This window comes from Plectropomus leopardus, chromosome 12 (assembly GCF_008729295.1).
Source record: "Plectropomus leopardus isolate mb chromosome 12, YSFRI_Pleo_2.0, whole genome shotgun sequence".
Lineage (NCBI taxonomy): Eukaryota > Metazoa > Chordata > Actinopteri > Perciformes > Serranidae > Plectropomus > Plectropomus leopardus.
The window spans coordinates 4,395,970-4,409,688 of NC_056474.1; the positions used below are offsets into that span (position 1 = coordinate 4,395,970).

Here is a 13,719-nt window from a genome sequence, read left to right on the forward strand (position 1 = left end):
ATGTAAAACATCATAATGAATGCTCATTTAGAACCAATAGTAATATTGTCACGACTGCTATCATGAAAAAAGTCGCCAAGATGCCAAGTGGGCTCTTAACTTGGACTTCATGCTGAAGTCCAGACGTGTGTTTTATAGTAGTTTATTTTAGAAAAAAACCTGACAGCTGAAGTAACTTAATGAGATGAAACTTCATACTGAATGGCGGGATGAGACATGCCGGGATGGTCAACAAAAAGTGCCCACACCAAACCTACCCTCTTGTCTGAGTGAGTGCCATCACACCAGTGGAAAAAAAAAAACATGTAAAATTATGTGAAACCACACACTGGTGCCAAATATAATTACCAGAAGTGAAAGTGACCAAAAGAACAAGCGCAGCCTAAACAAATAATAACAACACAGTCTATCAGACTATCTGCACATTTTGGCTCCTAAAAATACAGGAAGGCTAATTTAGACTCTCATTATGAGGCTTAAATATGTTTTGTGGCACAGGTTTCTTTTTGTTTGTTTTTTGGTCAAAAATGGCAATTTTTAATAATGTAATATAATGTAATGTAATGTTTTGTAATGTAACATAATATAATGATAATGTATTTAAGTAAAGGTTGCCAACCCCTATTTTAGTTTAAGAAGAATTACTGCGAAAACCTGTTTTAAGCTGAAAAATGTTCAGAGCATGGTTTGTGTCCAAGTGACACAGCAGATAAAGTCGTTGTGTCTGCTGTCTGCTGTGAGTTACTGTCACTGAAGTGTGTTTTAACATCTTCACTCTACGCTCCATAAACCAGAAACTTCAGCACCGCAGCAGTTCAGCACCTAATTAGCCGGCTAATACACAGACAAAACAGCCGGATACATCGATATGTCATTGAGTCGAGATCCTCAAGTCGCAAACTGCTGTTATGTTTTCTCTGGCTGTAGAACAAAGGCCGGCCAACCTTCAGCAGCTCTTCTCAGTGTGTCGGTTGAATACCTGGAAATCTGTCTGGAGTGACGTTCAGGAACACTTCAACCAGTCCAAGCATGGGAAACAAAGCTCGCATGAGATGTTTTTATTTTCTGTTTGAGCACAGAGAGATTGATTGTTTTCCTTCACCTGAAAATGAAATATCGGCTGAAATGAAAAAAATAACAGAAAATTCTGGCTCTTACAAATGATTGAAAGCAGGTGTTTCAGGTTTTTATCAGTAGGTTTTTTTCCCGAAGCTAAAAACATTTACAGACTAGATCTTTGTTCTCCATATTATAGGAATAGAAAGTGAATAACAAACAGCAGTTATTATTGTACATAAACTAGATACATTAATGGAAACCATTTCATTTTGCTTGTGTGAAAGTTTCGAGATTCAGCTGCTTGACCATCTGTAAAACCACCAGTTGTTTTTAATGACTATGATAGAAACGTGTTATTAATTATTATATCATATATATTATATGAGCAATAGGGGTTTTAAGGTGCAATAATTCTTTATACAATGTCTTAACTGTGCAGTAATTCAACTACACTCTGTGCAGCTATCCAAATGTGCAATATTCTTCCAACTCTTGAATGTATATTTAACACATGTTACACTTATCACATATATGGTACTTATGTAAGTGTGTATTGTGTTGTATATTGTAGTATCATATACATGTTTTATATTTCGAACTTCACATAATAGTTTTCTACATTGTATTGTAGCAAAATGCACACAGTTTTTTTACACACTTAACAGACTCAGCACATTATTCATGTTCATAATCGTAAATATTTTACATGCTAGTGTTTAACACTAGTGTTTAATTTTGTAACAAACCACAATTTCCCCCTGGGGATCAGTGCAGTATTTTCGATTCTGATTCTAACTGGCTTTATGTTTTTGTCCAGGTTCCACGTGGGAGAAATCCATAAGACAAATTGGCTTTGAGAGGTAAGACAATGATGAATTTAACACTTTCACAACAAATGAATCCTCAAAAGTAACACATAGAAAGCTCGATGAGATCCACAATATAAACCCCTTTAAGAATCTGTCAGAAATGTTTCTAAATCACATTTTCCTGAAGATCATGCAACATGAAAAATACAAGTGAGGATTTTGTGTAACTGAGCATGAATCCGTCTCCCAGTTAGGCAATCGAGATGCTATTTCAGGAAGTGACTCAGCTCAGTGACTGTTTGCTGATGAAAGGGAGGGTCGGTAATAGGACAACTTTACACTCTGCAACACAAAATGTCTTTTTTTTTTTTTTCAATAGCATCAAAAGCATTTTTTAAAATCTCACCTCAAAGATCAGACATGTGGATCTCCTCCACTATTGAACGTTGCATCATCTATGCAAAGTGTCCTAAATATAGCGACCACTTAATAACATTAAACACCACTTTTTGCATTTAGCCGCACCAGCCCGTCGTCTGACAAGGTTTAAAAATGCTCCTAACCTGTCCCTATGTGGATTCTTGATGAACGCTAAACCCAGTTACATCTGACAATCAGTTGACAGGCCTATTTTTCAAAGCTTTTGCCGCTGCGTCTGTCTCCTCACGCCCTCGTGATCGTGTTAGATGTGGTTTCCTAAGTACGGGAATGTCCAAACTCAGCCACATCCTTTTTCCAGTACTCAGCGGCCCTCGGTGGATAGTATACTGTAAGTGGCGGAAGTAGAGCCATAAACATTTTATCCCGCCTGCATTTACCTGTTTGTGTTGGGGATCATATACAGTATATACAATATTTACAGCTGCATAGGCGGATACTTTCACTCTTTTACAGCTTGTGCGAAGAGTTCAAGTCAGATGTATAGACGTCTAAAAAGTTCACAGCTGTTTTGTGTCTTTTCACCCAGACAGATTCCTCAAGCTTGCCCTTTTCAAATCCTTTATAAAAAACAAATATTTATATGGTTTAGAACATATTTTTTCAGTTTCTGTGTTTGTAGTTTTTCACTTGAGTAATTACCCCTGCAGCCTGTGGCAGTGAGGACAGGTCCTAGCACCGCTAACGTTTTTGTAAATTTCTCACATGATAAGCGAAGGAAAGTAGGAGTGATTAAAGATGCTGGCGTAATGTTGTCTGGCTCTGCAATTTCCATTTCTTTCATCCACGTGAGGATGCACAAAGCTTCGCAACAATAAAGCACATGGAAACAGACGTCCTTGATTAGATTTAACTCGCCAACAGCAGCCAAAGGCCCGGTTATTTATCTAAGTGTGCGTTTTCCATCGTGTTGATTAGCACTCTGTTTTCAACTTGTTAACTTTTATAAGCTTTGTATCCATTCAAGGCCAGAACAAGATTGGTTGTGTTTGAAATGTCCGGTTGCTTTATAACTTGATCCAAACATTTGGTCAGTTTTTTTTCTCTGCAGCCTCTGCCGCACAATCACTACAATGTTTTTGTTTATTGTAAACAGTTTAACTACACTTGAAGCTCAGCATGAAATGTAAAGAAAACACTTTGGTGGCCAAACACAGGATGCAAGTGTGATTGCTGTAAAACTGAAATAGAAATGGGTTTGGACGATAAAAGTGAGTTTTAAAGGTTCTGAAACCTGCTAGTCATTTCAAGGACAACTTTCAGATGCTTTAATTGTACATGCAATCATGACACCTCATAAAACTTGTCCTCGGGCAGCAAAAATACATCTCACCGGATCATTTGAAGACTCGCGTTTCTGTGGCTGTCATGGAAACAGTCGACCGCCACTGTTTAGCTTCCTGTTTGAACAACCCTTTTGGTATTTAGTTAGAGGTGAGCAGACTACTCAAATAACAAATGATACAAAGGCTTTGTTTGCTTACGACAATAAAAGCACAAGACATTAAACACTGTCATATTTCAGTCAATTAATGAAAAGCACAGTGTCAAGCAGACAGAAAGTAAATATTATTTTTTCAAAAATTATTATAATCCACACACACAGTGTGAGGAGAACTCAGATAATATCAGATAAGCTTCACTTTTTTAATAGTATTTTTTATTGATTAATTTTTTTAAACAGCAACAAAAAAAGACAAAAACATATACACACAACCCCAAAAAATCCCACCACAAATCGACAACAGATGCTGCAATATTTAAAGAATTTAATTAAACTCTTTGCTCTGTTTGTTTGTTTTTTTTTGTTCTTTTTTTGTTTGATTCTTCTCTTAAAAACATACTATTGGTGTGGCTTTTGCCTTAATGAATGATTTTGCAACATATACTTATAATTTATTTTTGATTTTATTATTTCACTTTCCTACTTTGGTGTTAAAAACAAAAAAAGAACATAACATAAAGGTTTGCTGTGTTGTATCATGTGCAACAATTTTGATTCCTATTACAATTTAAATTAAAAAATATGAATATTATATAATACACCCCTAGGAGATAGTGCAAACTGTTAACCATTAGCCTCCCGAATAACATAATGAAACTCCTTCCAAAATGTCTGGATGCAGTCACATGACCAAAACAAATAGACAAATGTACCTTAATGTATTTACATTTATACCAGAGATTTGGGCTGTTAGGAAACATTTTCTGGTGGCTAATAGGTGTGAAATAAGTTAGATGGAAAAATGTTAAATATTATTTATGTGTAAATCTTAGACTGCAAGTCCTAGACCACTCTGCAAGACTAAACCCTCAGATCAGGGTTTTTTGTTTTTCACTTTACTAAATGCCGCTTAATGAGGAAAAAGAGAGCTTTTTGCTCACACCGCCTTATTATGAACAAAGGATGCAATTTTGAAGGGTGTAATGTTTGTTGCACTTTAAAAAACCCACACTCTCTCATGGCCTTTTTGTTTGAATGGAATTTCACCCACTTGTTAACGGCAATACGTTTAAAACCGGCAAGCCAGATTTCATTAAAGTGGGTGGTGCACCATATAAAAGCAGAAGAATCCAACACAGCACATTAAACGAACAGTTTAGTGATGGAAAGAGTCCAGATTCCCATGCATTCATGTGAACAGGTAGTGTTTTCTGAAAGATATAATTGCTGCAACAATGAGTTTGAAGTTTGCATGAACACAGATTGTAGGGACATGATGCTCGGTGTCAGCTGCTGCAAACTTTTTGAAGATTGGTGAATCGTTTTTTTAAATAGTCAGAAAGATAGTCTAAAAGACTGGGAGAGACAAAGGGAGGTGACATGTGACAAACGTCCCACGCCAGATTCAAACACACGACAGCACAGCTATTTTTTGGCCAAGTGAACTACACGAGCAACCTCAAGTTCTCCGGTTTCTTAGAATAACTGTTTCGCATTAGAAGTGATCGTCCACGGACAGTTAAGTTTGTTGTCCTCAGTCCCATTTTCCATCATTTGGTTGCAATCCTAGCCTGCGTGATTGCTCCAAATCACAATTTTGGGAGATGTTGGGATTCGTTGTTACTTTGAGGAAACGAGCGCCTGCTTTCTGTCACTTTGGTGTCCTCTGTTTTGTGTTTGTCTCCAGTGTGATTGGTGCAGATGCAGGGAACGGCATCCGAGTGTTCATCCCTGACATCGGCATGTTCGTGGCCGGCTTGGCCATCTGGCTGCTGTGTCGCAGTCTGGTCCAGAAGAGGCCGCCTGAGGACATGGCCCAGTACAACGCCGACTTCGAAGCAGAAGAACAAGTGGGTTTCATTTGTGGTGACATGCAGTGTCCTGAAACAATGTCTGACTTTTACATCCATTTACCAACCATCGTAATTCAATGATTTGTTTATCAGCAGTATAGTACAGGAAGATCTATTTTACCCTTCGAAACCTAGACGTACGTTCAGACGCCTTTAACAAGCATCTAAAACTTTGAAATGTGAGTAAATTGGTTTGATTTGTTTGGAAACATGGGAACAAAGACCTATGGGAACAAAACAACCTATGTAATGTCAACAACAATGAGAGACAGTTGGCTAATTTTGCTCATTTTAACTTCTGTGTATGGTTTAATGGACTAATTGAAGCCTGATTGTTCAGTAAATGAATTTATAACTGCTCATTTTCTGTTTTTGGCAAATTTAAATTCCTATTTTCATGTTAGAGTTTGTTTGTTTTTTTTGCTCGTTAATAGATTCATGCAAATACTCCATTATGGAAGCTACTTAAAATGCCTATTCCTTAAACAAATAACTACATTTTTTTCTAATTCTTGAAGTGTGGATACCACTAAAAAGAGGGATTTAAAATGATGAAAAAGTTCCTGAGTTCTGAAAATGCACCCTTTGTGAGTCAGAACTGATCAGATTTTTTAAAAATTAGGTTTCACTTAATGTCTAAAGTGGCCAGTTAAGTCTTCTCTGCTGCTCTGTGCGTAACTTCCTCACTGAGCTGCATAAGTTTGGAGAAGCAGAGTTTGAATAGAGTTCCCTGTGAGTGTTGATGACTTGGAATACAGCCCCCATCCCCTGGCAAGTCCTCCCTCCTCTTTATGACTCAGTGTTAATTAAATCCACATTCACTTTCGCTTCGACTGTGCTGCTCACGCTGGCACAGATGGCATCGCTCCCCATTACTGAGAAACACCAGGAATTCATCTACAGAGCCTGCGTAATGTTTCGGGCTTTTATTTCCGCCAGTGAGCCATCTGAGCTGAAATTGTTGTTTGATTCAAAACAGGCTCTGTACCACCTGCTACTTTCTTTGTCTAGTGCCTCATATGTGTTCTGTATAAATCACAGTGAATGGCTCACTTGTTATTATGTCTCTATTTTATTGAGACTGTAGGAAAGAAGTGACACATAGTTGGTTAGAAACAGCAGCCAAGGAAGAAGTGACTGGATAAGAGCCCAAGCCAACATGTGGTTCCAGAGGAAAACATCTGCCGCGGGTCACTAATCATGTCTCAGCAGAGTTGACACAGGGCTTGCTATGCACGTGCTACCTGTAGGAAACTGTTTTCAGCACCTTGGAGAGCTCTGACCTCCAGACAGCACCATCCATCATTCAATGCTGAAAAGTAACATCGCTGTAATTCACCCCCTTAAAGGAGGAAGAGGAGATGCTGAGCCTGGATGACAACATCCTGCTCGAGGAGGACTTTGAAGCCGGGTACGAGGCAGGGGAGGATGAAGAGGAGGAGGAGCTGTACGAGGAGGAAGAGGAGGAGGAGGAGGAGGAAGATGAGGAGGCAAAGGAGAGCACCAAGATGAAGATTCTGCGGCTCGTGGCGGAGGTTGCATCCAAAGTGAAGGAAATTATCGGGAACTTGATCACCACTGCGGGGAAGGTGGTGGTCACCATCTTGTTGGGCATGACAGGTGAGCAGCTTTGGATGCTGTTCAGAGAATCTGCTGCAGCATTAGGAACAGCTCACACAAATTAAAAAAAAAATCCACTAAGCTGTAGTGTTTTTTATCTATATAGATTGTTTTGGTGTGAGTTGCAGAGTGTTGGAGACATCTGCTGTAGAGATTTCTGCCTTCTCTCCAGTATAATTTAACTAGAAAAGACTCGGCTTGTGGTGCTCAAATTGCAAAAAAAAATACATTTGAAAAACTCAACAGCAATGTCTCTTTCCAGAAATCACTCAAGATAAACCACAGGCCTTATCATGAGCATTTTCATTTCGGAATTATTTTTTGTCTGCCGAACTACACCCACAAACCCACCTACCGTATCACCACACAGAAGGAAGCGTGCATCTACTCATGGACATGAGGTGCATCCTCCTCCACTGAGCTCAGTTGTGCAAAGTAAGTGAGCAATCGATGCAAGTTTCCTTCTGCATTATGATTCGGTTGATGGGTGTAGTTCAGTAGTAAGAAATAGTACCTAAACTGCTCACAACAAGGTCTGTGGATTAACTTCAGTGACCAGGACATAGACATGGATGTTGAATTTTTCAAATTTATTTTTTGGTATCTTTTGATATCTCTTTTCATTTTATTGGAGAGAAGGCAGACATCTCCACTTTGCAACTCACGTTGAAACAATCTTGACTGATAAATAACACTGCAGGTAAGAGGGAAAAGATGTGGTTTTTATTTTGGTTTGAGCTGTCCCTTTACAGTGAATACTTTGTTACCTTTTTTCAGTTACTGTACTTGTTTTTAATCTGTAGTAATGTGCTTAACTTAGAGTTTTGAAAAGTCTTCAGTTGAAATATAAGAGTCAGCTGCTGTAATTTAAAAAGAAGAAAAATGAAAATCACATTTTCTTGTTCAAAGAGTTTGCTTCTCATTTGTTGTAGGGGTTTGAACGGCAGTTTAGAAATACGAATGTTTTTTTACACATTCAAAAGTGGGTTGCCAAAAGCGGTTGAACACAACAAAAGCATGTTATGTTCAGCGCTGCTATGGTGATGGTAAAAAATGTGTTTTCTTTTCAAATTACAAGCATATTTGAAGCAGTGGTTCCAAACCTTTTTGACTTTAAACAAAGCAAACTATACTTGTGACCGAACATTACTCATCAAAATGTCCAAAGGTGAAAATATTATTAGTAACGTTTTTGAATGTGCTGAACCAAAAAAAAAACAAAACGTAAAACTAAAATCTGGTATGAGATATCGCAGCTGTTGAGCGAGAATTCAACATAACTTTATTTGTATAGCACCTTTCATACAAACATGCAGCCTAAAGTGCTTCACATGGCAAAATTTAAATAGCACAGACACATTTTAAAGGATAACACAAACAACTGTACATAAAGTTTTGCAAGACTGGAAAATTACAACAATAATACAATAAAATATTTAAAAATCAAGCAAAACAAAGTGATAAAGTCTATAGAATAAGAATAAAATAGAATGGAACAGAATAGAAATAAGCAGCAGGGATAAAATAAAGTAAAACCAATGATTGACACTTAAAATTAAGACTGTAATGTTACTCCAAATTGCAACAATTGTTTCCCACTTTTCTTTTCTCCTCTCCTATCATGTTAATCATCAGATTTATTTATTTAGAGTGTTTATGAAATTAAGGAATAAATTCAGTTAACGTTTCTCAGATTTACATCCACTGAAGTGTTGTGTTGTGATGTGCCGCCAGTCTGGGTCTCTATTTGGGTTAAAACAAAGGCTGATAATTAATTATCATCCTGATCATATATTTAAACCACTGTCCTCTGACTTTGTGTCCACTTTCTGTCTTTGCAGGTATCATGCTGCCTTCATTGACCTCGGCTGTCTACTTCTTCATCTTCCTCTTCCTGTGCACCTGGTGGTCCCTCCGCCGGACCTTCGACACCCTCATCTTCAGCTGCATGTGCGTCCTGATGGCCATCTTCAGCGCTGGACACCTCATCGTCCTCTACCTCTATCAGTTCCAGTTCTTCCAGGAGTCCATCCCACCTGGCGACAGCTACATCAGGTCAGACACAGAATCCAGTCACTCCCGGACTCAGGTGTCGTAACCTTGTATGTTTTAAGTCTGTGCCTGGTTCAAGGTTTAAACATCTTATTTTTAATCAGTTTAAATCAAAAAGTGTTTAATTTGCTATCTCTACTTATAATTATACAATAGATCCAGATTATTTTCCCAATGAAAAACTTGACAGTTGCTCTGTCTTCAAAAAGAGATGACTCTAATCTCGAAAAAAAAAACACAAACTGTCTCCCAAACAGCAGTGAGTGATTGCTCAATCTAGAGAAAGTTGAACTTTCCATCATTCATTGTCTTGTCTCTTTGATGAATCGTTGAAATGGTATTTCTCTAGTTAAACAGCACAAGCCCGTACTAATGCCGTCTGGCTCCTTTCTAATGTGAAAATACATGACGTGATGACAGCGCTCTGCAGCCAGAGCTCCTTTGACTCGGCGATATTTATTGCGCCCGCTGCAAGTTTGTTTAAACGATGATAAATATTTACTATTGTTACAAACAAGAAGGCAAAGGAAAAGGCAAACCCAGCTGGAGGGGAGATATATCAAACTCCTACTCACAGCACATCAATACAAGAAGCAGAGCTTTTAGGCACTTCACTACGTCCACTGTTGTTTTATTATGCATGAGAAAGGAGACAATCAGCTGTCTGTGGCTGCAGCGGCGAAACGCTGCGGTTGGAGTAAAGCCACATCGGTGCACATCTTGCCAACATACGTTAGTCACAGCTGTAATGAATACAAACTCTGTGGCTGAAAGTAGCTCGAGTCACTACGCTCAGTGTGTTTGACTGACAACTTGGAATGCGAAGAATGCTGTTTATTTACTAATTACTAAAAAATACACATTAAGGATACCACCAAAGATGTTTGACAAGAAGTGACTTTCCACTGCAGCAGGAGCGGAGGAACATTTGATGCTACGCATGAGATGCCACAAAGATCTAATCATTTAAAATAATAAACTTTAAATGTATTTTTTTAACCTTTATTTTACCATGAAAGTCTCACTGAGATGTTATGGCACCAACATTAATTATAAAAATTGATGTCATTGTAGTCAATTTTGGGTGGTAACATGTTGCAGTAATAAAATTAGTTTTTCCAGTAAGAGAATAGTGTAACTAATAAAAAAAAAATGCAGTAAGTATATTAATATTACCCCCAAACCAAATAACTCATTACATTACTTTTGTTATTACCCCACTACTGACTTGAAATACAACATCACATCACCGGATTCATTTTGTAATCGTCAAGCTGCACATCATAAAACAGCTGTTGTCTCACTGTGGCTGTTGTCTCACTGTAATAGTGTCTCACTGTGGCTGTTGTCTCACTGTGGCTGTTGTCTCACTGTAATAGTGTCTCGCTGTGGCTGTTGTCTCACTGCAGCTGTTGTCTCACTGTGGCTGTTGTCTCACTGTAACTGTTGTCTCACTGTGGCTGTTGTCTCACTGTAGTAGTGTCTCACTGTGGCTGTTGTCTCACTGTGGCTGTTGTCTCACTGCAGCTGTTGTCTCACTGCAGCTGTTGTCTCACTGTGGCTGTTGTCTCAGTGCCCTTGGTGTTGCAGGACTTTATTGATCTCACGGTTTCTCATTTGAAAGCCGTGCTGCTGCGTGTCAGGACCGAGGCTATTTACAGCTATGTATAGCTGGAACTGCCTTGGACGAACCTTGTGTCCTCCCCATCCCTCTCCTGGTTCAGATGGTAGATAAGGTGTGATTACAGCGCTGCATTGACACACTTCTCGTTAGAAAACTCATCAGAATGAATGGACCCCTCTCACTCCTTTTGCACAGTCAGTAATTGTCTTTTATACTGTTCATGCTGTAGCAGCCGAACAGTAGGAGTGCCTCTAAAAACCCAAAAAGCTAATAAAATCATGAATACTGTGACCTTCTCTGTCCTCTGAAAGCTAGTCAAATTCTGTATTTTTCTCCTTTGTCTTTAAAAAATATGTGAAACTAGTAAAATACTGGATATATTAACCTCTTCAGGCCTCAAAAAATCATTAATGCTATTAAAATAGTGGATATTTTAACCTCTTTCGGCCTCTAAAACCCTTTAAAGGGATGGTTAGGGTTTTTTGATGTGGGGTTGTATGAGGTACTTATCCATAGTCAGGGTATTATTTTGGTAGATGTCAGTCGGCATGCCCCCAGTTCGCAGAGGCAGTTTCGAGTCCGACATGGAAGTTAAGAGAGTATTTTCACCTCTTTACCTTTCCTTCAGAAAAGCCTGTTTTGACGGGGAAGCCACTAACCGCTCCGATGCTCCTGTCAAAGCCACCAGACTCCATGAACAGAAACAGTCATTTTAACTCGCTGAACTGGTCCGCTGCTGCTTCGGTCATCTAGTTTGTGTTATTGTGTGACTTTGGTGAATCTGGACTGACCCCTTTAAGCACCAGTATAGTGGCCGCTTCAACATGCCATAACTCCCAATCCACTTAGTCTGTCTTAGTCTGCAAGTGTCTCAGTTTTGACTCTTGCTCCAGCCCCAGTTTGTAAAATCTAAGTATTCACATGAGGCAGGAAAAAACTTTAACAAGATTTATTTTGGAGTACAAAAAAGTACAGCAGACATAATCACATTTCCTCTGGCCCACTACTGACTCGATGTCCCATTCCTATCTAGCAAAAAAATGGTACATGTTCCTATATTGGGAATATAAACATAACTTTAGTTTAGTCTGCTAGTATAATCCATTCAAAATGTACAGAAATGGTTGTAAAGACTTGAAGATTAAAACCTATATATGTCATATACCAACATAAACATTTTTACCAAGTATAAAATATGTGATTAAGTGGCTCTTATAGCCAGATTCACAAAATAACACAAACTAACTAATCGAGGCAGCAGTAGACCAGCAGCTCCTGTGTTCAGCGATGTTAAATTACTGTTTTTCTCAGTAGAGTCTGGCTTTGAAGAAACCGATCTAATGGCTTAATTTTTCGACTGGAAATCACTGTCTGAGCACAAACTTAAACTGATTTTTTTTCTGTTACTAAAATGCATTTTTATTGCTGACCCCTCCACAGCAGTAGATTGCGTAGCTTCCACACCGACCACCATCTGATGTATGTAATAGTAAATTGGCTATTTTTAGGTACCTAATACAGCCCCACTTCTAAAACAAAACTGTCCCTTTAAAGCTGTTAAAAGGTGGTAAAAGACTGGATACCTTTTTAAAACAAAAAACAAACAAAAAAAACAACTCTTTAAGCCTATAAAATACTGGACTGTAAAATACTATAATTTCATCTACAGAGGCCTCTTTAAAATGAGACAAAAGGACAAATAACTTCTCATGATGCATCACCACACTGAGATCATGACCTCATTACAAGAGGTCTCAAATGGACTTTGCTTTATTTCAAAGGATCAAAAGGCCAAAAGGTTGGGAACCTCTAAACTTAACTACTTAGGGACATAAATAATACCCCAAAAAAGCTAAATTACCACAAAAGATAACTCTTATCTTGAATACTAACTTTGTAAATTTGCTTTTTGTAGTTTCCAGCAGTAAACATGGGAGAGAGGGTGTCATTTTTTTTACAAACAGCTTCTCATTTGTGTATTTGAAGTTCTTAATTTGGAAAGTTTACCACAGCCCTGATTCTTCTTTGATCGCTTTTTACACGAACAGGCCGACTGTTTCATCATCTGCCGTCTCCGCGTGCGTTCATGTTGACTTTCCACAGCGCTGAGGTATTTCTGTCTGCCGCTGCGTGAAAACTGAGGCCCAATGTGATGATAAAAGTAACACGCTCTCCCCTGGTCCCGCCTGTTTCCTCTCTGCACACCCCTCAGGCGGTCTGAGGGAAACTCTTACCGACGTAAATATGTGCAGCTTCCATTGGACAATAGGCCACCTCAGTGCTTGCCCTAATTGTGCGTGTTGACAGTCGACTTGGCCTTGCTGTCGGTGCGGCGTTGAGTGAGGCCGTTGAGAGGCCTGGCTTCCACTCCACTTCCTGCCTCCCCGCCTTACAATGGAAGTCCCCAGTCATGTGACCAACGGGCCTTCCCCAGCTGCAACAAGAAACCGTTTAGGAAGTGGGATGGGGTCAGAGGGGGGTGTCCACTCCTCCACATGGCACAGAAAAGACTCAGAGGGCACCTAAATCTGTGGGGTTGTCACCGGTATACGTCAGCACGCTTCCTGTTGAGGAGGTGATCTTTGTTCTGCTCAGAGGAAGAGGAGTGAATCATACGGCATCCTTTGTGGGACAAACAGATTTTTAGCCTCAGAATCCAAGGTTAGAGCGAGGAAGGAAGTTTTCCTCACGGGAATGTCACCTGGCAGAAAATCAGAGATTATACAGGAGCAAATCAACTATATGATACTTTAACATTGTAGTTAGTATTTTGCATTGGTGTTACCCCTTAAAATGCAATATCTAAAAAAGCAATATCCA

The 13,719-nt window shown here is 39.0% G+C and overlaps 1 protein-coding gene across 1 annotated transcript in view; it reads left to right on the forward strand.

The window, feature by feature from the left end:
* LOC121951149 (piezo-type mechanosensitive ion channel component 2) overlaps positions 1–13,719 on the forward strand; it is a 99,476-nt gene that overhangs the window by 25,485 nt on the left and 60,272 nt on the right. The window contains 4 exon segments of the mRNA XM_042497396.1: positions 1,877–1,919; positions 5,438–5,600; positions 6,953–7,223; positions 9,065–9,278. Of these exon segments, the coding sequence (XP_042353330.1) occupies positions 1,877–1,919; positions 5,438–5,600; positions 6,953–7,223; positions 9,065–9,278 (691 nt within the window).